This window comes from Ipomoea triloba, chromosome 9 (genome assembly GCF_003576645.1).
Source record: "Ipomoea triloba cultivar NCNSP0323 chromosome 9, ASM357664v1".
NCBI lineage: Eukaryota > Viridiplantae > Streptophyta > Magnoliopsida > Solanales > Convolvulaceae > Ipomoea > Ipomoea triloba.
In genome coordinates this window covers 12,982,421-13,009,223 of record NC_044924.1, presented here as the reverse complement: position 1 = coordinate 13,009,223, position 26,803 = coordinate 12,982,421, and the positions used below count along the sequence as shown (strand labels likewise).

Below are 26,803 nucleotides of genomic sequence, written 5' to 3'. Positions count from 1 at the left end.
TTATTATTATCATTATCATTATTAGGAGGAACGGTCAAATAAACCCCTAAAATTTACCAAGAAGTCAATTAAACTCTTAAACTTTCAAAAGTTGCAATTAAACCTACAAACACATGTTATTTTGAAGTAATGAAACCCACAAAAACTGTTGGGGACATGGAATTTCAAGTTAACTAGGGTTCCGGCAAACCTCCGACCAAATTCCGACAATCCATGCCAAAGCACCAATATATGACATCCAATTATCCAAAGCACCAATATGAACAAAAAAAAAAAAATCTAAACAAAAATCAAAAAGGCTTATCCAAATTTAAAAATCATATTACCAATAAGATGTGATAATGATACTTTTTTGTTTTAAATTAAGGAATTGAACTTTAATTGAAGGGGTAATTAAATCACATAGTTGTGTTTTAAAAAGTTGTCAACCAAACACTAACACGTTATAAAGTCTTTGCATCTGAAGCCTGCATTGAAGCCATTTGTTTTTAATACAAAATTAATGGAAGATGATACATACAAAATTAATTTGAATGTAATTTTAGTCAATTTCCAGTTTTAATTTGGTCAAACATAATCCAACCCGAGATCCTAATATATATAAACCATTACACTTCTAAAGATCTATTTTCTACCCAAAAAAATTTGTTTAGCACCTTACCACTAACTTAACATATTGCCACCATCAACAGGGCCGGGTGGGCAGGATACCCTGAACCTAACGTTGGGAGGGGTACCTCCCTAACTTGGTTTTTTATTTTTTTGATGAAGTTACAAAAAAAGTTTGCATATGCAAAGATTTGAATTCATGATTTCAAAATTCTTTATTAATTTTAAATTCATTTAACAATTACAACCATGTGATATACTTATCTCAGTTAATTAATATATAATCTTAAAACATAATAAATCTCAATCCAAGTTATACCCCTGGTTTATATCCGTTTTTTCCGTTAATTTTTGTTGTACCTTATGCTATAAAAGTTGTACTACATAATCTTTTGAACAGAAATATCCCTACCGTTATAACTTCTGTTATCTTTCCACATTATAATTACCATGCACATGCATACGCAATATGTTTTCTTACATTCTTCAATGGTAAGTTTGAATTCATTTATATTTTAATTAAATATTACCATAGTTATATTNGTTAATTTTTGTTGTACCTTATGCTATAAAAGTTGTACTACATAATTTTTTGGACAAAAATATCCCTACCGTTATAACTTCTGTTATCTTTTCACATTATAATTACCATGCACATGCATACACAATATTTTTTCTTACATTCTTCAATGATAAGTTTGAATTCATTTAGATTTTAATTAAATATTACCATAGATATATTTAGTAATTTATCATTTCTATAATTCTTACTTCAAATATATATATATATATATATATATATATATATATATATATATATATATATAAACACACTATTATTTAAAAATATTAATATTATAAATGAACAGCAACATAATGCATTTGTAGTTGAATTGAGACAAGATTTTTGGATATCAATCTGTGGAAGTTGTTGAATTGAGATAGTTGAAATCATGTATTATGTATATCTGTATATGAATATGAATTTATAAGGGATATATCTCTGATTAGAATAAGACTATATTTTTTCTCAAAAAAAAAAAAAAAGAAGACTATATTTAAACAAATTTTATTCATTTTCAAAGACAAAAATATTGTAATACAACGTTGAGTACCCTTAAAATTACAATGGAATATATTCATCACAATGAATTTGAATTTCTTGTATTAAATTCAAATACATACACAACAAAAATTTTACTCGAATATCTATGAAACTTCGACAACTAAAAAAAAATGTATTATATCTATTTCAAAATTATTTACTAATTAGGTTTAAATATTGGGCACAAGTCTTCGCGCAACGCGCATAGAAAAAACTAATAGATATATATAAGTGGACGTTGAATTAATTTATAATTAAACTTCATATAGGGCCCAAAGTTTGAGTGGGCACTACTCCATATAAGAATATTCTAAAATGTTTTTTTTTTTAAATAAAAAAAAATTATATGTATACAGAAATTCAAAATTATCATTTAATTATCTCATACAATCCTTTAACTTCAAATATTAAGGCACTTGTTTTCATTTTGCGCCGGACCCCGACCCTAATTGAAGGATGAGTAATAAATTATTGATGTCTTTTCCGTTTTTTTTTGTTAGTACTATTGACCATGTTACAATGTAGTATTTTCTCAACTTACTGAAGTATAAAGAGTCAATGCCCACACACTAGGGTTCGAAACTGAGACCTCTCATTTGAAAAGTCGCAGCTATGCCACTCGACCACAAAACCTTTGGCAAGGATATCTACAGTTTCCTTTACTTTTCCTATATTGTTATATCTATAGTTTCCTTGGGTTGAGAACGATATTACGAATCACACAAGGATACATCTTAATTAACAACACTTTATCAGCACTAATGATTGTCCAATCTCTTGAATTGGAAAATGAACCATATAGACTCGAAGAGGATAATGAGGACTTTTTACGATTAAAAGTCCATTAGTTCATTGTCGTGGGAATACCTCTTTAATTAGGACCAGAAGTTCTTCGCAACATGCCTGTTATTTGCGATGAAATTGCTAGAACATTTAGTGCTCTTCATACAATGGGATAGTGGAACAATGTTTAACACATCCTCCTGATGAACAAATTTTTACACTTTAATTTAAGTATGTTTTAAAGTATATTTATATTCATTAATTTTTATTTTACTTTATTTTAATATTTTTAGGATTCTAGAGTTAATTAGTTAGAATAAATATTTTATAATAATTATTGGGCATTAGTAAGGTTTAAGATGCTAATTTTAATTATTGGCCCAAAATAAGAGTTATATTTTAATTAGTGTGGATTAATAAGCCCATAACATCATAGCCCATTTATTTATTTGTTTAATAAAGTTAGCCCACAATATATAATAACCTAAATAACTAAAAGAAAAGGAATGAATTCAAATATTTTACATTTGTAATTTTTTTCTGCGCAGCAGCTTAACGTACGTACGAACCGGCGACGAAACTTGGAGGATACTTCGTCAAAACAGCAGCAAAGATTTCGACGGTTAAAGCTTGGAGGATTTCGTTGGTCAACAAGGGAAACTGATGGCAATGATTATTTTCACCATTTGGGTCTAATTTTGAGAGGTTCAAATTAATTTTCAAATTAATTATTTTCCTCAATTTAAGAGTTTTTTGTTGGGATTAGAAGTGTATAAATAGCAGTGAGTTCTTGTTGTTGAGGAATCAGACTAGCTGTGCATAATTTGATAGTTTCTCCAGTTTACAAGTTTTTATTTTTCTGTTAAAATTTTCTGGTTCATGGCCCTGCGAGGCTAATTCTCTAAACTTGGTCAAAAGATTACATGAACCCTGGATCATTCTGTACTGTGAGATTGAATTTGTTCTTAATGTTGAATTCATATACATTTGAGTAATTGATATTCTCCTGTGCTTTCATTTGTTTTATTTTATATGACTGTTCCAGTTAATTGCTAGGAGGTCTACTAGTTTAATTTCTTGAAGAGTTTATTGCTAGATTAGTTAACGGTTCGTTTAATTGGTTTTCTAATCTGTGTAGCAACTATGATTAATTTTATCACGGCTTAGTGTTAATTTAATCATAGGAAGAATATTAATCTAAATTAAACATAACCGCATGTGTTTATGTTATTTAGTTTCGTTGATTTTCTCATTTTAATGCTGCTATCAAATTAAATATAAGTGCTTGTCTTGTGTTATTTGGTAGTTAGGGGTAGTTGATACCGCTTGTGTTTGATTGCCTATGACTAAGGAAAATCGAGAATTAATCTCACAACGAATGTTCAATTGTTATGAATTAACCGTGAATCTATGATCAGTTACTAAAATCCAGTGGTGAATGTTTTCTTAGACCAAGTATTAAAAGTTCAATTGATTTCTTTCGTAAACTTTGGCTTGATTATCATCTTTTCTATTCTTATTTATTTATTTATTTACTTATTTTGAATGTTAATTTCATACCAAACCCCCCTCTTTAATTTGAACTCATAAATCAAACTAGTTATTCCTTGTGGGAACGATCCTTACTCTAACTACTACGTTTTTAAGGTTTAATTTGGGAGCCTACGACAGCTCGCCACCTCCGGTATCTTCAAGTTACAAGAGATTTTGGCATTTATACGAGAAACCAAGATATAGTTTTGATGGCTACTACTTGGGTACTGGTTGTTTTTTTGATCTCCATGATGCCAAAGTCCCAAACTGGTTATTAGGTTATGAATTACCCTCAATGTCCTATTTGTTGACAATAAAACTTGTGTTACACAAATGAGAAAAGAGTGTATTAAAGAATTTTTGACAAAACATATATAGTATCAAGATTCAACACACATGAGCTCAAAAGAGTCATAAAATTATTATCCATAATATTCGCTTTAGATCTAGCAGATTTGTTCACAAAATCCCTTTTCTATACAATTATTTTGAAACAATATTTTTATTATATTAGAATGTGTAGACTTTAAAGATGGTTATCTACAAGTGGAGTGACATTTAGTTGAATCAATCCTGAAGATTATGTCTTAAAGACCAACAGTTGTACTCCTACCATCGTTTACCCGAATATGCAATTTGAGTAAATTTAGTCTCTTATATGATCCTCTTGTCAAGATAATCATTAGTTATTATGTCTTTAACTAATTTTGCACATACTCTTTTTTCTTTAATTAAGCTTTGATATAATTTTCTTAATTAAATGTTTTTTAAAGAGGCAACTAGTGCAGCATATGAATACACATATATCATGTACTTTTTTTCTCACTACTTTTTTCATTGGATTTTTCTAGTGAGGTTTTAACGATGCATGACTCATGATTATGATATTGTAATGTTCAATGGGGAGTGTTGTAAATAAATATGTGGACATTACTAGAGGAATTTATGATCGATGGATGAAAAATAAAACATTGAGTGCCCTTTCTTTTACTCTTCCTATGTTGTTATATTCTGTTATAAATTATATTTAGTGCGGCCATTATGTTGTAACTGTTATAACGGTCATATTTATTATTGTTATTATTAGTTGTATGATATATGTATATTGTCCCCTCTTGTAAAGATCTATTTTCTTTTTATCTACAATGCTCATCGGTTAGGAGCTAATGGCCGAGGAGCACCTGTTCTTTGTCTTTACCTGCAATGTTCATCAGTTAGGAGGTAATGACCACAATTATCTCTTTTCTCGCAATGTTGGTTCTTCTAACAGATACATCTTAATTCACAACATAATTGTGTATTATTCAGGTTTTTCAAATTGTTATCATCAATTCTCAATTTATCCATAATTGGTCCCATAATTACCAAGTGTAAAAGAAAATTGGGAATCATTTTGTTTGCCCCCATGTAAGATTGAACTACAGACCTTCTCTACCACTGAGCTATAGAGGCTCACTTTCTTAGGTAATCACCATATCCAAGAGATCACATGTGCAGAACTACCAACATAAATTTCTCATCTAAATATAAATGTTTCACTTTCTTAGGTAATCCGTATCCATATGCTTATTTTGTTTTAAGAGAAGGCTTTAACAGACTAATAGTTGCATACATAATGCGCAGAAATTGAAGCATAAAATTTATGGCAATCAGGACTCAAGCCAATAGAAGCAATAAACAAGGCAAAATTTTGCATTTCACTAACACAAAAATTCAAAAAAGAATAACTTATATTCAATGCACCAATAGATTTAGCTTCAGTAATGCTTACAATGCCAGAAGAAAATTTGGTGTTGCTTACAAGTTACAACCATATATTGATGCTTATCCGGAGACCATTACTGGAGTGCGCAAAAGCTACTTTTGTCATTAACATCAACACAAAAGTCAATGCCCTCAAGCAGCTAAACCAACTAAGAATGATTGCAATTAAATAGTTGACTTGCAAAAATTAGATCGACTCCAACTACAAAACCAATATAATGGGAATTGAAATGAATCAGTTTGGATAAATTACTTACAACACATTGTTGGACCATCATTATAATTCTGATTTAATTATTGTTCACTGTTGATTTAATTTTTTTAGTTAGTCAAGATCATACTTTATTGGGATCCTACTTTCTAGGTTGTTTGAACATATTTTCGAGTCTTCAGACACCTATATAAAGGGTCTAGCACAAGCTTTATAAGATGAGACAAGACAAGACATATTATCATCTGCAATATTATCATTCTGTTATTTTCTTTCTGTCTCGCGTTTGTTGTCAGGGTTGTTACAACATCAGTTTCAACACACCTCTATTCTGTGAATTTTATACCCCAGTTATTCTACAAAGTGGTATCAGAGCCATCTTTGGCCCTTCCAACTTGTCACAATCAACAACATAGCCCAACTTTCTATTCCTTCTCTTGATGGAAAGAACTACAATCGTTAGTGTGCTCAAATGAAGGTGTTGTTTGATTATCATGATTTGCTGGAAATTGTTGAAAGTGGAATTCCTGAAAAATTGACCGACAATGCAGCTGAGAAAAAGAAAGACAAGAAGGCGTTGTACTGCATCCATCAAGGGATGAGTGACGAAACCTTCAAGCAATTTGAAGGTGTGAAAACCTCGTATGAGGCATGGGATATTCTAATCAACCCGAACAAGGATGATGATAAAACAAAGAGGGTACGTCTTTAAACATTAAGACAGTCAGTACAAGCTATTACATATGGAATAGGGTGAAACGATAGATTTTTATATTAATCGTGTTCTAACATTGGCTAACAACATGAAGAACATTGGTGAAACTTTGTTAGAACAAAGTAAGGTAGAGAAAATTTTGAGAGCCTTGATTCCAAGGCTTGAGCATGTTGTGACCGCGATTGAGGAAGCTAATGATATAACAACAATGATAGCCAAGTCATTGTCTAGTTCATTGAAGGCACACGAGTTGAGGTTGAATGACAATGACAACAAATATTAGAACGAAGTCATTGGAATTGGAACAAATTCTTCAAGCGCAAGCATTGATCGGTGGTTCTAGTCGAGGTAGAGGAAGAAGTGAAAATCATTCCAACAAATAATGTGGTGAACAAAACATGCAACACGCAGACTTCAAGAGGTTGAGGTTGTAGACGTGGTTGAGAGAAGCAAGACAAATCAAATGTAGAGTGTTACTGTTATCACAAACGTGGTCATTATGCAAATGAATGCTGGTATAGGAATGGCAACCAGATTGTCAATTATGCACACGGGGTGAGTAACTCAGATGGTGTTGGAAGTGGTGTTGAAACATACCATGAGAGTTTGATAGTTTCTTCGTCAAATGATAATCCAAATCAACAAACATGGTATTTGGATACTGGTTGAACGAATCATGTGTGGTATGGAAGAGTTGATCAACGAGCTTGACGAATCATTCCGCACGACTATCAAGTTTGGTGAGGAGCTGGGGAAGAGGTTGATGGATAGATTAAGGGATAATGGTCATCTCCATTCGCTTGTGCTTAAGGTAGCTTTTTAATTTAAACAAAAAAATAAAGCTATTGCTTTTCAGTGGAATGGCTTTTCAGTCTGAAAAGCAATTTTGCTTTTCAATCTGAAAAGCTATTCACAAGGCTCGGTCAAATTTAATGTTTTTTTTACCCTATCTTTCACCTATAAATTACTCACGAATCTTTCACAACCATTTGTTCATCTCTTGAGTTTTATCCACCTACAATCTTTATAGTCCTTCAAAACAATTTCGTACCAATTTTTTTGTCCCAACTATTTTTAATATTACAATTTACAAATGGATCTATTTGTAGATTACGCAACATATTATCACCGTCCTACCAGATTTTGCATTCCCATAAATTATGAATACACGAGTTATTACGCAATAACTCGCGTAGAGATGGCTATTATGTATGCATATGTGAGGCATACCCTAGGATCAAATCTATATTGGTGTTATCCAAGTCCGGGATGGATTAAATATTTACAAATGTTGGGTTTAAATGCACCTGAAACAATGTTCTTTACAAAAGAGATAAAGGCGCAAGAATATACTACGGTCATCTTCCTTACTCTATAACTAATTAATTATCCTTGTTGTAAGTGATTTTGTATTTGTAGATTTTTTTAACTCTATCATTTAGAACTATCCAATTACTATATAACGTGCTCATTTATGTTCTTCTTTCTTTTTACTAGCTTGCAACAATCAAATACATTTGCCTGATGTTAGTGAACACACTATTACGTGGTTCGCCATTCAAATCGACTCTTCAGAAATTACGATATAAGAATATAATTTTTGTATTATATATTTAAAATTTTTAATACATTCAAAATAATTTGCCTATCCCGATCTTACCTATACTATATTTTTTTTTCAGCGTATGAAAATTCCCGATTGTATGCATCATCATCTAATGCAACATGTTACAACAAAATCAATTTTGTTGCATTACACTGTGGCAATAGAAGTTTCAATCGAAAACATGCACTTTACATCGGGCATTTGTGATTTCATGATTGAAAATCATTTATTTCCTGGAGACATTGTGCTTTTTTGACATCGGGGTTTTTTCAAGTTTGAAACTTTTTTCTATAAGAGCTCCTCCTACAAGCCGCGAAGAAAATTTAATCAATATGGCTCATCCGTCAGCCATCGTCTAATTGACATCGGTAACGTAACACTATATTTCATAAAATTATATGTTATATTTATTTTTAACTGCATATATTAATCGTAATTTCTTTACATATTAGGACAAATAAGTATGAGCACAAGATCTTCAATACCACCAATATTTGAGTTTGAGCAACTAGAGCGATGTAGTTCTTTGTATACAGATCTCTGTACATTTGGAGCGGTAAGAACATTATATACATTTACTAACCAATTCCAACAATATCATTACTTACCAACATCTTCATACTCAACTGTAGCATGATTGATTGTTTGAGTTTCTCAACGACGCCAATGTCTTAGACGGACGACCGTTTCAAATTATAGTTAGGGATAGAAAGCTACGGCTCTACTTCGATCAAACATTCTACATTGAACAGTGGGAGCAAATAACTGATCATTTTGAGATTTAGGCGGATGATGAGATTGTATGCTTCAATATAGATGAGAACATCATACTCATGCTAGTTATTGGTAATTGTTATGTTGAGATTATTTATCCGTGGTCAGTTACGTACACTATTAATGAGAATGTGTACGGCAAAATCGAACAATTAAATAGAAGCAGTGAACAAAAGATATTATTTTTCTTTTTAACTTGTTACTATTGTCTCATTGTTATTATTAACCACTTAGTAAATATTATTATGTTATATAATTACAAATTCTTAATATAATTAATAATTAATCATTACTAACTAATCATCAATTAATCATTAATAACTATTCATTATTAATATTAATAACTACTCATTTTTGTTAACATTAAAAACTAATAATTCATTTGCTAATAATCATTGGATGATTAATAATGATTGAAAAGCTACAAGTAATCATGTAAAACTACGTCCGTAATCATGTCTTTTCTTAATAATGATTAAAAGCTAACACTCCTACGGGTGAGGAGTGTTAGCTTTTCTTACAACTCCTCACCCACGCCCATATTTTCCTATTTATGTCGGGGGTTTTTTTTGTCATATTTGGAATTCAATTCAAAAATTCGTCTCCGACCGGATAATGATTCTCCACCTCCTGAATATTCAAAGCTTCATATTGTGTCTCCAGGGGTTCTTTGCCCCTATGAAGTTAGTGGGAAAGAAACAGAATCAAGAAATGAACAATGCAAAGCGAAAAGAGATGCAGATAAATATGGCTAAAAGCCATTCACCGATCCATACGCGCCTAAGAAACATTGTTTGCCCCCGTGCAGGATTGAACTACAGGCCTTCAGTTTACAAGACTGACGCTCTACCACTGAGCTATAAGGGCTCACCCTTTTATGGGAGCAAAAGTATAAAATTAAGGATTCACACCCTCAGATCAGACCTCAGTTCACTATTCGCACCAAATGCAAATATTTCTCGATCAGTAATAAAAATGTAATAACATGACAATATATAATTGAGCATTGTATATGTTTATGCGTTCAGTAGGTTGAGAAAGTAGCTATGAACAGATACTACATTGTAACAGAGTCAGTTGTATTAAAAAAAATGTAAGTAAATCTGAACTTTCTATTTATATTCATACATGAATGGAAAGAAATACTAAATTTTACTATTTTTTTTCCCCTCACAAATTATACCTGTCAAACAATTTTTTTACTAGGGATAACATTCTGAACTAAATCTATAGTCAAGAATCAGGAACCAATCTTAGTCGAACTAAAAGCTAAAGATAAAAATTAAAAAACGTAAATAGTTGAGGGACAAGATCAGGGCCGGTCCTGGCCAGGGTACTGCACATGGTCCCCAATTTTTGGGGCTCAATTTTTTAAAAAATATTTCAGATATAATTTATTATTTTTTATACTTGATAATTAATTTTTTTTAATTCATAGATTGGTCTTAATTGTAATTGAAAATAAAATTTTAGAAGGAATTGACATCGAAATTTTAGCAAATAATTTTGTATTTTAATATAAACGAAAAATGACACTTTAAAATTAACTTTTGAATTGTATTCTTTCTTTGTTGAATTTTTATGCATTATATTTGCACAAAATATTTTAATTACATTTTTATTTTTGTCATAGAATACAATAACTTGAAGTCCACATGGATTTGAACTCAATTACCTCAATTATAGATATTTTTTAGATCTTTTAGATTTGAGATTATGTTTCTTCTATCTTCATCTTTCATATGCTTTTTGAGATTATGTTTTTTACCTTTATATAAATATAAATCTCTATCATTATAGCGAAATTTAAATATTAAAAAATTCTCTCTCCCTATGTTCGTGTCTCTCTATTATTGTCTTTTATCTTTTTCAATTTACTCTATTATATTTAGATTGCAACAAGAAACAAAAATAATGAAAGTCCAAATTAAACTATTATACATGACCCCTATTTTTAATGGAACAGCCTTCACCAATCACCACCGAAGGGATAAACCTAATCCTGATTCAAGAGATCACATGTGCAGAACTACTAACATAAATTTCTCATCTAAAAGTAAGTGGTCGTTTACTAAAATGGAAAAATAGAAAATTTTCTGGAAAAATAGAGAATTAGAGAGGGAAAAAATTGAAAAATGAAAAACATGTTTACTAAAATCATCTCTCCAATTGCTTAACTCCTCTCCATTCTTCTACTTTGTATATACTTTTGGAGAAAGAAAATTTAGATCTCTCCAAATGGGTCTATAGTACTGTGTATAACAGTATAAGGGGTTTGTTGTTCGAATCCTCTGCCCCGCATTATATATCTTTACCCTTTTTCCTTTAATTACTATTATTATTTTTTGAAAACCTAATTATTATTATTATTATTATTGTTATTGTTATTGTTATTATTATTAGGTAAACATTTGCCTGAGACAGTTTCATGGATCTCAATCCGTGAGCTGAGTTAGATCTTTGATTAATGAATCAAATATTTGACATTATTAATCAAAGATCCGATCCGTCTAACAGATTGAGACTCGTGAGACGGTATCACACAAGTTTTTAATTTTCATTATTATTATTATTAATTATTTATTATTATTATTATTTATTATTATTATTATTATTTTTTCCTTTAATTACTATTACTTATTATTATTATTATTATTAATTTTTATTATTATGTACTCAAACCATGTACTAAAAATGATTGAAATAGTAAACCCAAAAACAAATGATTGAAATAGTTGTAATTTATTTTGTAATTTGTTTTATCGACTTTTGTTACCTTTTGTACATTTAGTATTAGTGTTCTGAAATTTTTATTTAAAAATTAAATTTGTAAAATAAAATCAGAAACTGGAGAAATGGGGAAAGAAAACTGGAGAACTGAAAAGAGAAAAATAGAGAAATGAAGTAAACGACGCCTAGTGTTTCACTCTCTTGGGTAATCACCATATGTAATGTTTATTTTGTTTTAAGAGAAGGCTTTAACAGACTAATAGTTGCATTCATAATGCTCAGAAACTAAAGCATAAAATTTATGGCAATCGGGAATCAAGATTCAAGCTAATAGAAGCAATAAACAAGGCAAAATTTTGCATTTCACTAACGCAAAAATTCAAAAAAGAATAACTCATATGCAATGCACCAATAGATTTAGCTCCAGTAATGCTTACAATGCGAGAATAAAATTTGGTGTTGCTTACAACCACATATTGAAGCTTATCCGGAGACCATTACTGGAGTGCTCAAAACCTACTTTTGCCATTATACATAGAAGTCAATGTCCCTGAAGCAGCTAAACTAAATATGAATGATTGCAATTAAATAGTTGACTTGCAAAAATTAGATCGACTCTAACTACCGCCAATATAATGGGAATTGAAATGAATCAGTTTGGATAAATTACTTACAACACATTGTTGGACCATCATTATAATTTTGATTTAATTATTGTTCATTGTTGATTAATTTTTTTTAGTTAGTCAAGATCATGCTTTATTGGGATCCTACTTTAATTTCTAGGTTGTTTGATTCTATTTTCTAGTCTTTAGACACCTATATAAAGGGTCTAGCACAAGCTTTGTAAGATGAGATGAGACAAGACATATTATCATCTGCAATATTCTCTTTCTGTTATTTTCTTTCTGTCTCGCATTTGTTGTCAGAGTTGTTACAACAACACTTTTAACACACCTCTATTCAGTAACTTTATACTCCAGTTATTCTATAAAGTGGTATCAGAGCTATCTTTGGCCGTTCCAACTTGTCATCACAATGAACAACATAGCCCAACATTCTATTCCTACACTACAACAAATTGATTGTTTAGCGACATATAGTTAGAGGCGGTTACATATAACCGCCTCTAAATGACTATTTTGAGGCGGTTATAAAACCGTCACTAATTTAATATGAAAACTTAAATAATTAATTGTTAGCGACAATTATTTGTGACGGTTTATCATAACCGTCACTAAAACTCTAAGATAATTAATATTCATGTTTAATGCTAAATATTTTTTATAATTAATATTTATGTTTAATGCTAAATGGTTTTAGAAAAAGTGATTTTATTTGATCTGCTCAGCTGCTCCCAAAATCGTAAAACGTCCTCTGCCTTGCACCCTCTGCTCCTTGCCATCGACCGCTACAATAACCATTGAAATCTCCTTAACAGTAATAATGAAGTCATTAAAAGCTGCAATCACCAGTCAGCCGCACGCCTTCGCCACTCTCTAGTTCGCCGGCTCACCACGCCTTCGCCTAATCGTCTTCGCAGTGACTTCGCGGCTTCACCTAGTGCCCTAATCGCCCGTGTAATCTAAATTGCAAAGGTATTTTATGATTTGGGAATTAGGAATTCATGCTGTATTGTTGTATTTGCAAAATCCATATTGCATAGCGTATAGAATTAGGAATTTAGGCCTAAATTCCTAAATTTTTTATCGCCTGTGTAATCTGCATTCTGCAATTGCAAAGGTATTGTGATTTGGGAATTAGGAATGGCAAAATGTGGCTTCCATATGGAACCAAATTGTATAGGCGCATAGCGTATGGAATCCATATACAAATCTTCAATTCTGCAAACTATATATGCATATTACGTATTTTGTTTCATGTTTATAGAATTACAGATTTTCAGAATGCATATTGGGCTTTAGGTCATATTGTTGTATTTACAGATTCCATATGGAACCAAACTGCATAGCGTTCTTGCCAACATGCTTATTTTCACTTTGCTATTCAAATAATTAAATAAATTAGGAATTTTGGATTATAAATGCATTCATGCATCTTGTATGAACCCATATATAATTAATTCATCATGTTTGTTAGCTATAATGTAGTACTGACGTACTGTAGTCAAGAACTTGAGTTGTTGAAGGCAGACACTATGCCATTAATTCATCATGTGGAAGGCCTAATCTTTTGCTCTTAATTTCCCTAATTTTTCTAGCACATTATTAGATTATGATGTCTTACTTTGTTGTTCACTGTTGTTAGACTAATCTTTCACTTATAATCTAGACTTCCATTCCATACCTTTAAGTTGTGTATATATTAATGTAATGATGAAATAACCACTATTGTTGATAGTGGAATTGAAAGAGCAGATAATGATTTAATTGTCCAGGTTAACATACTTGCTATCCTAGAACTTTGCTCTTTTTCTTCTTATTTTTTGTTCATTTCTGTTTTATTCTTTAAGATCACTAACCCTTGAACTGAACGCAAACTGAAATTTGTTTTTCATTTGATGTGTAGGTATGCCAAAGTACAAGAACTCACTCGAGTCTGCAAATAATTTGTTTTCTTCAAACCCGATCATTCTAGGTTGGTTCTACTTTTTGTATTTTCCATTGATTGATTGTTTTAGAATTTCTTAGATAACCCAAAACTTAGATGTAATTATTGCCGAAATTACAAGAGACCTAAGTTTAGTGCTTCATTCTCTTTGTTGTTGTTTTGAATTTGTTTAGAAGCATTATGATTGTGTTTGGGTACTCGAAATTAATGAAAAGATTTTCAACTTTTTAGGTTGCAGTAATTAGACAGGATGGTGAAAAGTTCATTCAAGCAACAACATGAACTTGGTTTGTATAATTTTGCTTTGTGTTGTGTATTAGCATTTACTTGAATTGGTATTAATTTTCTGAGTGGAATAATTTCAGAGAAGAGGCGGATTGAGGCTGGCCAGATTAGGGAAAAATATTCGAAGAGAATTCTGGTGAGAATATCAAGTTTCTGCCATAATTTTTGTATTTGAATGATTGGTTTTAACCTAAATTTCTTATCTATAACTTCTGCATGTCTAAATATTTGAATGAGGTTGAAAATTTGCAGTTAACAAAAGAACTAAATGATGAAATAACCACGGTTGTTGATAGTGGAATTGAAAGAATAGATAATGATTAAATTGTACAAGTTAGCATGCTTGCTCTCCTAGAGCTTTGCTCTTTTTTTTTCATTTATGTTTTATTCTTTGAGATCACTAATATTATGCTTTTAATTGGTGGATATGTAGGTATGCCAAGATAAAAAAGGTTCATGGATATGAGTCGGCAAATGTCTCAACAACAACAACAACTATGATATTTTTTAGTGGAGGCAAATGTAAGTAGTTTAATGTTTTATTTTAATAATATGGTTTCAACGGAGCTAACTAGTCGGCCTAAATAATGCATGTCTCATGCAACTGTTAAGATTCTTCCTTTGGATGTCACAACTTGTATTTCTTTATCCGTGGATACTGTTGTTGAGTTATACTACAAGGTAATGCATATCAAGGTTGGATTTAGNTTATAATGTATTGCCCTTTTCCTGTTAGTATTGTTACATTTTGGTGTACATTATGATAAGGAATTATCTATTACCTCTGAATGCATATAATGTTTGTTGTCTTGTGTTAATATTCAAGTATCTGTTTTTTAATACAGAGCTGGTGAACATGAAAGTACAGCCTATATGACATTTAGATCTTCTCTGGAAACAGTTGTGTTACTTAGTGTAAGTGCTACCACTACTACGACTAAAATTGTAGTTCATTTCCCTATATAGTTTTCACGTATCCAACATTTAGGTACTGGGGGTAGTACTCTAACTACAACCTTTGTTTATTCTTTTGAAGTGGACTTTACAAACAATTTGTTTTCAATGGCCGGTGGGAGAGCACTGGTGAGCAGTGGTGGTTTGCATCCCTGATTGACAACTGCTGATAGACACTATGATCTGGTCAGGGAACTAATATGTTTGTGCGGAATCACTTGCAAGGAATTAATATGTTTGTACGGAGTTTGTGATTTTGCTAGGATCACTTGTTATAAAAAAAAATACTATTGAATACTCTAGTGATTGTTGTTATAAAAAATTACTAGCTATTAATTAACATTATTGAATACTATTGAATGTTATTATTTGAATGTTACATAGAATTTATTTGTGATTGTAATATACATTTGAATATAAAGATTTTTGAAGAAATATAATGAAATGATAATTATTTAACAACACTTAATTATGAAAATAAAAAATTATTTAGCGACACTTAAATAACTGTCTCTAATATTTTAAAAATTAAATAAAGAAAAATATTTAGCGACACTTAATAACCGCCACTAAAATTTAAACGAACAAATAAATAGATATATTTAGTGGCGGTTACAAAACCATCACTAAATGCAAAAGTAAAGTACCTCATTTTTAGAGGCGGTTAGAGAACCGCCGCTAAAAGCAAAGTAAACTACCTTATATTTAGCGGCGGTTTCAAAACTGCCTCTAAATGCAATGCTGATCAACAATTCCCACACTTGTCTAAAACCGCCTCTAAATCTTTCGCGACACACTATTTAGACACGGTTGGAGAACCGCCTCTAAACAGTTTAGTGGCGGTTTTGAACCGCCTCTAAATAAAAAATTAACCGCCTCTAAATAACCTTTTTGGTGTAGTGCCATTACTAATGGAAAGAACTACAATCGTTAGTGCGCTCAAATGAAGGTGTTGTTTGATGATCATGATTTGCTGGAAAATGTTGAAAGTAGAATTCCTGCAAAATTGATAGACAATACAGCTGAGAAGAAGAAAGACAAGAAGGTGTTGTACTGCATCAATCAAGGGATGAGTGATGAAACCTTTAAGCAAATTGAAGGTGTGAAAACCTCGTATGAGGCATGGAATATTCTAATCAACGTACCCCTACAAGGATGATGATAAAACCAAGATCGAGGTACGTCTTCAAACATTAAGACGTCAGTACGAGCAAGTGTATATGGGGTAGGGTGAAACAATTGATTTCTATATTAATCGTGTTCTAGCATTGACCAACAACATGAAGAACATTGATGAAACTTTGTCAAAAAAAAGTAAGGTAGAGAAAATTTTGAGAGCCTTAGCTTGATTCCAAGACTTGAGCATGGTGTGACCGTGATCGAGGAGGCTAATGATATGACAACAATGACAGTCAAGTCATTGTCTAGTTCATTGAAGGCACACGAGTTGGGGTTGAATGACAATGACAACAAATGTTAGAAGCCGTTGGAACAAGTTATTCAAGCGCAAGCCTCGATCGGTGATTCCAGTCGAGGTAGAAATATATCAGAATTGGAAATCACTCCAACAAAGGACGTGGTGAACAAAACATGCAACACACAGACTTCGAGAAGTTGAGGTTGTTGACGTGGTGGAGGGAAGCAAGACAAATCAAATGTAGAGTGCTATTGTTGTCACAAACATGATCATTATGCAAATGAATGCTGGTATAGGAATGACAACCAAATTGTCAATTATGCACGCGAGGTGAGTAACTCAGATGGTGTTGGAAGTGGTGTTGAAACATACCATGAGAGTTTGATGGTTTCTTCATCAAATGATAATCTAAATCAACACACATGGTATTTGGATACTGGTTGCATGAATCATACGTGTGGCATAAAAGAGTTGATTAACGAGCTTGACGAATCATTCTGCACGACTGTCAAGTTTGGTGAGGAGTTTGGGAAGAGGTTGGTGGATAGATTAAGGGATAATGGTGAGCCGTATATTGCACTTCATGGGATGGAACTGGAATGGGTCAAGAACGCAAATAACTATATTTTAAAAATAAGGGATATCCGCTACACTTTCTACTATAAAGTGTTGCGGATACCTGTGTATTTTCTAAAAAATATGAATCCACTACACTTTCAACTTGAAAGTGTAGTAGATACCGGTGCATTTTTCTTTTAATATGAATTCGTGACACATTTTCCAAAAAAGTGACGCAGATTCTTAGCTTTCCGCGACACCCACATATGCTAAACTTGTGCAAGTGATGCGGATACCCTTGTACAAGTGTAACAGATGTGCAGTTCTGTACTAGTGTACTGTATAGCTATACGTTTTGGCGTAGTGGTAAGCTTTTGATCTTGACAAAATTAAAACGAAGGTTCATACTAATCAACTCCAAATAAAGAATAAGGACAATATATTGTAAAGAGGGGACTAGAATGCTCGTAAATGGCTATTTGATTCTTTGGGTATTATAATAAGAGTTTTAGAATAGGACAAGCTCTACTCTGTCGTAAACTAGATAAGGACTTTTTTTTTTTTTTTTGAAATAGATAAGGACTTAATTAACTATTTATACGAGTCTTTTCTAACAGCTTTCACGTATATGGGGAACTCCTGCAAAACTCGGTCTTCTCTCAACTATCACACCGACCAACTACGAAGGCCAACCTCAAGTCCCATGCCGACCCCAAGATTAGCCTCAATCCGCATGCTTCACCTTTAGTCGGTACCACGGCTTTGAGACTTAAAAGCTTCGAGTTGAGTCTAATATATCCATCAATATTGTATCCAATTAGCCTATACCAACAAGAAAAGTTGAATTTGGTTAAATCAGTACATCAGCAAATTACCAAGCAGCTGGCTAATACAACCATATAGAAGTAGTCTTTGGTATATTTATATTTCTATCTATGGCTAAATCAATGGCGGCAGTTACGTTGACATAATTTTGGGCCCCACCCACCATTCAGTACGAAATTCTTGCATTCATGCTGTACACATACACTGCACTCTGGCGTTTCGGTCAACTTACTCGCCATCAGCAGTTATCGTCTCATTCAAATCTCGAGAGAGAGAGAGAGAGAGGGAGAGAGAAACGATGGCGGAGATGACGCCGCGGTTCAACCACTTCAGCCACCGCCATCCGCTACAGCTCTCGAGATCCACCTTCAAACCAGACAAACACAAAGAAGAAGAAGAAGAAGCAATATGCTGCGGCTGCGAGTTCCACATCGCCGGCGCCGGCTACGCCTCAAAGTACACGTGCACAAAGCCAAGCTGCGGCTTCGTCCTCCACGACTCGTGCTTCGACTTGCCGCGCAAGATCCGGCACGACGCGCACCCCAAGCACGCGCTCACACTCCTCCCCTCGCCGCCGTACTCCGATCGGGAGTTCACGTGCGACGCGTGCGGGAACTCCGGCCACGCTTTCATTTTCCACTGCAGCAGGTGCAAGTTTGACCTCCACGTGGAGTGCGCGTCGGTGCCGGAGACGGAGGTCCGGGAAGATCACCCGCATCCTCTGGCGTTGTGTTACTCAAACTTAAAGGGGAAGGAGATAGGCGAAGAAGAAGGAGAAGAAGAATTCGAGTGTTTCGTTTGTAAACGCGTTGTTCTAAAGTGGGGGTGTTGGTTTTACTATTGTTTCACTTGTAAATGTGGCACGCATATGGAGTGTGCAACAAATTGATTAAGAATAGAATGCATTCTCAAAAATCTTGTGGTCTAGCGGTACCCGGTTGCACCTGACATGAGAGGGGTGAGTTTGAGTCAATGCTTCATTTGCTTGAGAAAGTAGTTATAAACAGATACTACATTGTAAGAGAGTCAATAGTACTAAAAAAAATAGAATGCATTGTTGAGTGTTTAATTTTCTGGCTATAGTTTGTTGGTGTTGAATAGAATGCACTGTTGTCAAAGATCTTGTGGTATGACAACATCTTGTGGTCTAGTAGCATCTGGTTGCCCCAACAGGAGGGGTGGGTTTGAGCCTCAGTGAAGAAGATATTAACTTTTGTGCTTCATTTGGTTGAGAAAAGTAGCTATGAACAGATATTATATTGTAAGAGAGTCAATAATACTAAAAAAGAATATAATGCATTGTTGAGTGTTTAATTTTGTGGCTATAGTTTGTTGGTGTTGAATTGATTGCATCAGTTGTAGAATGAGATATTCAATTTGATATTGATATTTTTAGCATAATACCATGATCAATCTAAGTTTGAAGGCAGGCCAAAAAGGGGGCCTGGCTTCCTCCCAAAATCTTGTGCAGTTGTGCTACGTACAAAGGAAAAAGGTGTATTTTAATATGTTGTAGTGATGGGGTTTCATTATTGGTAATAGTATTGGGAATTTTAGGAGATCATATATATGCTGATATGCTGAGGTGTGGGCATTTTTGTTCAGATTACGCAAATCAAATCAAACTGAACCGAAACCAAATCAAAGGGTTTTGTTTTGATTAAATTATGGAAAACTGATTGGAATATATATATATATATATAGAGAGAGAGAGAGAGTGAGAGAGAGAGAGAGGGGGGGATGGGTTCAAGTGAAAAAAAAAGCGGTGCGGTGCGGTTGCATCTCATCCACAACAATATGTACGGGAAGGCACAACAATGTGCTCTGGCATGGATGCACAAAGATGTGAAACAATTATTGAAAAAATCTATATATCTATATCTATATCTATATATATATATATTAAAACATAAGTGTTGTTTTCCCGCCATCTTAAAAAAATATTTTGTTTTGAAATTTGCAATTACAATCATTTTTACCTAATTAAATAATTACAAAAATGCTATATATGTTAATTTAGTTTATAGTAATGATTACCTTAAATATTTATTATACCGTGAATCATGGTCTACTTGGTAAACTAAACTAATACTCCATATATTCTTTTTCAACTTAAGTTCAGTTTTTCTTTTAATACAAATAAAATTAATATATACAAATATATATCATTAAAAAGTTTTAATTAAAAAAAAATTTAAATAACACCTATATTGATATTTTAATTATAATGTATTAAATTAACATACAATTATATTAAATCACTATATTATATTCATTTTCAATATAACATCGGTTCATTTTCAAAATGTTGTAGATTGATTTTTTACAATACTATTGCAATATATAATTAAAATTAACATGGACTTACATAATTAAATTATATTAGAATTGAAATCTTTTATTTAATTTAATATTTTATATAGAATTGAAATTAACATGTTATTAATTATTTTAAGCCTATTAAATTAATTAAAATTAAAGTCTTTTATATAGAATTGAAATTTTTTATTTAATTTAATATTTTAATATTATAGATATTTAAAAAAATTTTATTAACAGTATAGAGTGTTTTGGGCGGGAAGTTAAAATAATAGAGGAATTTGTTTTTATTAATAGTATAGATAGATATAGTTATGGATATATTAGAAATGACCCAATAATAATAGAGACCCGGGGTCCGAAAGTGCATAACTCGAGTTGTTGAAGAGGAGTCCCAAACCCAGGGCTCGTCTCTGGACCCAGAATAATGGGCCTTGACTTAGTCTTACGGCCTGCCGTATGGGCCTCGACTTAGTCTCGTGGCCCACCACGAGTTTAGCCTAGGAAGTTGAGATTTCCTTTGTATAAATTAGCTACGTGCAGTTATCATAAGGGGCAGGTCTAATTTTCCTTTCAAGCTAGACATCTCTTTCATGTTCAATTACATCCAAAATCCCTTTGTAATCTTGTTACAAGCACTATATTAATATAAAAGTGTCTCTGCGACATTTATTAATTATCTTTTCTATCGAATCATCATTCGGTAATCACTAGTACAAAAATGCACATTGAGAGCTTGACGCACAAGCTCGAGCATGCTCTTTAATTCACATTTCATACAGAACCCAACACTGGAACAATGGCAAGATCCGATCGCAACCCTCGACCGCACCAGAGTTGTCCCAAGCCAAAACAATCCGATCCCTGAGCCCCAATAAAAAAAATAAAAATAAAAACCCAGGCTCAAAAGCCATCATTCCGGCCAAATCAGGCACCAGCAATTGCATCGTCACCATTTTGCCGGACTTGGCTCGATCCAGATAGATCGGATATTACCTCGCTGCATGCCACACCAGAAATCAATCAAACTTTCCACGGATCATAACGTTCCGCGATCTTTCCATCAGAGGAAAAAGGCGTCCACTTCGCTGGGCATTTATACTTCTTCTGATCATCCATTTTTTTCTCTTTCTAGATCTCATCTCAAGCTCATGTACACATCCAAAAAAAAAGTGACTACACTGATAGTGATCTTACTCAGCTATAATTAATATCATTGAAAATGGAGTTGGGGCCGCCGCTGCCGACTACGCCCCCAGCCACCTCGTCGCTCCCGTCGCATCGTCATCAGCAGACAAGCTCAGAGTCGCCTCAGATTTTAGATGAGAGAGCTGGTCATTGTGACGACGTCCACAGCGAGGTATGAAGCCGGTGCCTTCAGCTCCGCTGTGATATCACAGAATTGGCCGGAGAATCCGGTTGATTCTGCCAAGTGTTTCTGGCCGTGCGCGGTGGTGGTGTTGGGAGACCCTTCTGATCGGCTGAGAGTCCGTAGCTTTGGAATCACAAATGAAGTCTGACGTGCCGGTGATCTCGCGTACCTGGTAGAACTATCACATCGAGCGCGTAGGACTATCGCGTTCCTGGTACACCACCATAATTACTACCGTATATGATTTCTGGGTAATTACCCAAAGTTGCTGATCAGATCATAGGTGGCGTGGGTGTCATTGTCATTTCCGTCAACCGCAACTTCATCTTCACCGTTCTCTGGACTACCTGTAGCTCCTATGGGATTTATTCGCAAATAATAGGCCCACGTACTATTAGTTGTTTGGTTAATAAGCTTTTTGTAACTTCAAAATGCTAAAATTCAAAAGGCTATTCAAAGCAGCCTTTTCAATTAGCTTTTTGAGAAAAGAAATTATACCAAAAAACTATCAGCTAACAATTAATTTATTAAACAACTTTCTAGAATCAGCTAATATTATCAACAATTCATACATTCTAACCTAAACAGCCAACCCAATCAACCAACAGTCATTTACCAAACAGGGCCATAATAGACACAAGTTTTTAAATTTGACAGGAGATCTAATCATGATTTCCCTTCAAGTAGAAGTTTGTATCAACGTACGTTTTCAGTGATGGTGGTACGGCATGCAGTACATGAAATTTTATGATATGCGCCAAATTAAATGATATGATATGGTGGATAATAAAGTGGATCGGAGGCGATTCCAGCTGGCGTCGATATATATCGCAATCATGCATGAACTTTACAATGATGTGAGCAGACATGAAGCGTTGCATCAGTTTGGTCATACAAGAGCCTTGCAAATATGAGATTCACAATGGCTATAATTTGGAATAAGCATGCATGCAATTCCACCATATGCGTACGTACATAATTCTATGAAAATAAATTATGTTTATTATTGGTATGCACTTCCACCATATGCGTCCGTGATTCGCGATAACCGCACCACCCACTACGAATGGGTATACCTGAATTTCTTCCAATTCGAGGAAATCAGGTAGGGAGGGGAGGTTCCCGGCAATGGTTTCGCATCCAGCTGCACAAGCCTAACGTGACGTTAGGCTACCACCAGAGCTTTGAGTAATGCTTCTGATTCCACCACGTCTTGGTCAAGTCGCCAGAGCTTAGGCGAAGAGAACAAAAATATTGAATTTCAGTCTCCACCGAAGACGATCACTCTTGTCGGGGAGATCACGCAAGAACCGTCTCCGAGACGAAACAACAAATCAGAGGACATATTCAACGATCCAGATTTTCTGCTAAAACGATCATATTCATTCGAATTCGAGAGAAAAAAAATAGTATTGGAGGACGCTCTATTGTTGGACCTGGGCGCTACTCGGAATATTCTTGATCGCAGGTTTCTTTTTATTATGCATAATCAACATGACCTGCGAGGATCACGTAGAACAACCAGTTTGGATAGATCAGAGATTCCAAAAATAAACAGGCTATGCATGGGCATCTAAATTTTAGGCAAGAAATTTTGAGTGCTAGAACATATGCTGGTATGCTAGACAATTAACAGAGCAGATGCCACTTGTCAAAGCTTGTGTAGTTATTGCAAAGGAGCATAATAATCCTCATCTTGCATGGCTGCAGCTTAGTTTAAAGGTAAGAAGTTGCATTGCAAATTTTTTGCTTTGAAGTGCTGTAATGAGGGAAGAGCCAATCTCTTTCCATTCGATGCCTGCTGTCATATTTAATTGTCGAGGCACAGACTGCACAGTGCACACTACCATATAGCAACCACCCTCCTTTGTAAAAAATCTTAGCACTTAGCAAAAAAAAAAAACAAAAAAAACAAAACAAAAACAAAAAAAAAAAACAAAACAATGTTGTTATTTTCCATTTATTATTATTATTATTTCTCCCTAGTGGCATTGTGAGGTCTGACCTCACCTAACTCTAGGCTGAGTAAGCAATTCATGGTCACGGTCGTGCGCGTTGGTCTTGACCTTAGCATTCTCTACTGATGGTATGGGACCCGCCCCCGCTCACTACCTGACGGAAGAGCCTATTATTGGCTTATTATATGTAAGGTAGTGGTCCGACCCCTTGAGTTTCACCTCATAATAAAGTAGCAAATTTCGTTATGTACTCATTTTACTACTATTCGAGGGAGGGGGAAGAGAGGGTTCTCCGTGGCCGACCCCCCGGGCGAAATTGCAACGGCTTCATGGTCAACGTCGTAGCCCACCTCATTTAAGGGGTTAATTCCCAAAGGGCGGTACGGGGTCCGACCTCGCCTATCGTCGAACGGGCGAGAGTCATTAAGTCTAAAAAAAAATCAAAGGATTTTCGACTTAAAACGACTAAACTCTCTAGGGGCGATACGAGGTCTGACCTCGACTATTGCTGAACTGAAGAGTCCCTAGACATAAGGCTAAATAGCCTCGACTTAGGACAACTAAAAGCCCTAGGGGCGGTACGAGGTCCGACCTCGCCTATCGCCAAATGGAAGAGTCTCTAGGTGTAAGACCGAATGGTCTCGACTTAGAATGATTGACACCCTAAGGAGGGTACAAGGTTGGACCTTGCCTACCATTGAACGGGTGCGCTAAGGGCTGAGGGTTGATGTACCTTGGTCTAACGCCAACGCGAAAAAGCAAACGATAAGAAAAAAGCAAAAGAAAGAAAATGCAAACACAAAACAAAAACAAAAACAAAAAAAAAACAAAAAAAAACAAAACAAAACAAAAACAAAAAACAATATACAACATTATGCGAGTAAAAATATAAGCAACCCCGCGTTGCTTAGACATAGAGGACTCGGATAAGCAATTTAATTGCAAGGCTAAAAGCTTAGAAGGTGTTGGAATAATCAAAATATTTCTATTCAAGTTGACCCTGAAGCATTCAAGCATGGAGCCCCGAGCGACTTTGATTGGGCCAAGCGTTTACTCTCTCTCGTTGATGACTTCTCGCAACTCGGAGAGTGGGGGACTGATTATGGATATATTAGAAATGACCCAATAATAATAGAGACTCGGGGTCCGAATTAAAAGTGCATAACTCGAGTAGTCAAAGAGGAGTCCCAATAATAATGATGGGCCTTGACTTAGTCTTACGGCCCGCCGTATGGGCCTCGACTTAGTCTCGTGGCCCACCACGAGTTTAACCTAGGAAGTTGAGATTTCCTTTGTATAAATTAGCTACGTGCAGTTATCATAAGGGCCAAGTCTAATTTTCCTTACAAGCTAGACATCTCTTTCATGTTCAATTACATCCAAAATGCCTTTGTAATCTTGTTACAAGCACTATATTAATATAAAAGTGTCTCCGCGACATTTATTAATTATCTTTTCTATTGAATCATCATTCGGTAATCTTCCTTTATTTATTGGGTTTAATGATTCGGAACACCCCGAGTTAATTAAATCCATCACACATAAAGTAAATAAAACTTTATTAAGTTCAGTAAAAGAGGTTAGTGAACACAGAGGCTTTTGAGAGGAGACTCGATCCCTGAATTCTTCTCCCAAATTTCGTCCCTATGACCAATTGAGCTATCCATTCGGGCAAGGCGTCTTCAATGCTGAAAGTAGAGAAAGAAGGGGAGAAGGGATGGAGGTGAGAAAAAAAAAACCTTCTTCCTTTCTTTCTCCCCTTCTTACGTACTAAATTTCAGTACGTAACATTGGTGCTTTCATTGAAATTTATTACGCAACGGAAGAAACCTTTCAAACAGGCTTCTGGCTCCAATATGTATTCGAGTTATGGTAATTGCAAAAGAAAAATAATATAACGAAAGAAAATCAAGAACTCTTCAATATAATTGATTTCTGGGAAAATGTATGAATATGCCATTCAACAATTTGGGGGATAGCAATTAAGCCATCGAACTCCAATAATTTCCAAATTCATCCATGAACCTGTAAAAAAAAGAGCAATTAACATTTTTAACCCAATTTTTCCTACTATGAGAATAGAGGTAATTTGTGGGCTTATAATGCTTTTGTGTTTAAGGTTATGATTGATGCATCACGAAAGTGGGGCAATCTTAGCCTAATTCTTGTTATTGATTAAGAAAGTAGCTAACTTGAATTCTTGAGTGCATCATTGCCAATAAATCCCTTGGTTAATTGTTTTTCCCTAATTTTGAGATTGTTAGAGCATCAAGATTGCAAAACCCCTAATCTGACCCACTCTTTTATCATATAGTTTTTCCCTTATTTTATTTGCATCTTTTATTGTATTTTAATTCCTAAATCATATTTTCTTTGGATTCTAGTGAATTCCAATACTTTAGTGCCTAGGATTTAATAATTCACACAATACATGCGATAGCCCCAATCCTCAGCGGAACGACATTTATACCCTCTTTTACACTCACAATTATACACATCACCCACAACTACTACACATAAATCCATTCACGTACCGCCTCGATTTCGCAAGAACCCTAATCTGGGTTGCTGATTACCTGCCCAGTCGCAAATTTTTTTTAAACATACCTCTACTATCCGTTTGACTCCTCACTCCTCTTTCATCGTTTATATATATATATATATATATATATATATATATATATATATATATATATATATATATATATATATAT

General features: G+C 34.0%; 2 protein-coding genes, 1 long non-coding RNA gene and 1 other non-coding gene across 4 annotated transcripts in view; 2 read left to right on the top strand and 2 right to left on the bottom strand.

Annotated features, from left to right (window-relative positions):
* Positions 1-9,895: 9,895 nt before the first annotated feature.
* Positions 9,896-9,967, bottom strand: TRNAT-UGU. The gene has a single exon. It is a non-coding gene; the product is annotated as a tRNA-Thr (tRNA).
* Positions 9,968-13,232: 3,265 nt separating this feature from the next.
* On the top strand, positions 13,233-15,331 carry LOC116030967. Its single transcript, XR_004100470.1, has 5 exons — positions 13,233-13,428; positions 14,360-14,428; positions 14,633-14,688; positions 14,767-14,822; positions 15,120-15,331. It is a non-coding gene; the product is annotated as an uncharacterized LOC116030967 (long non-coding RNA).
* Positions 15,332-18,659: 3,328 nt separating this feature from the next.
* On the top strand, positions 18,660-19,628 carry LOC116030735. Its single transcript, XM_031273057.1, has one exon. The coding sequence runs from the start codon at positions 18,739-18,741 to the stop codon at positions 19,327-19,329; it is 591 nt and encodes a 196-aa protein (XP_031128917.1). The 5' UTR covers positions 18,660-18,738; the 3' UTR covers positions 19,330-19,628.
* Positions 19,629-22,077: 2,449 nt separating this feature from the next.
* LOC116029571 overlaps positions 22,078-26,803 on the bottom strand; it is a 12,895-nt gene continuing 8,169 nt past the window's right edge. The window contains exons 11-12 of the mRNA XM_031271622.1: positions 22,391-22,487; positions 22,078-22,342 (exon numbers count right to left, since the gene is read on the bottom strand). Of these exons, the coding sequence (XP_031127482.1) occupies positions 22,078-22,342; positions 22,391-22,487 (362 nt within the window). The remainder of the gene's footprint in view (positions 22,343-22,390; positions 22,488-26,803) is intronic.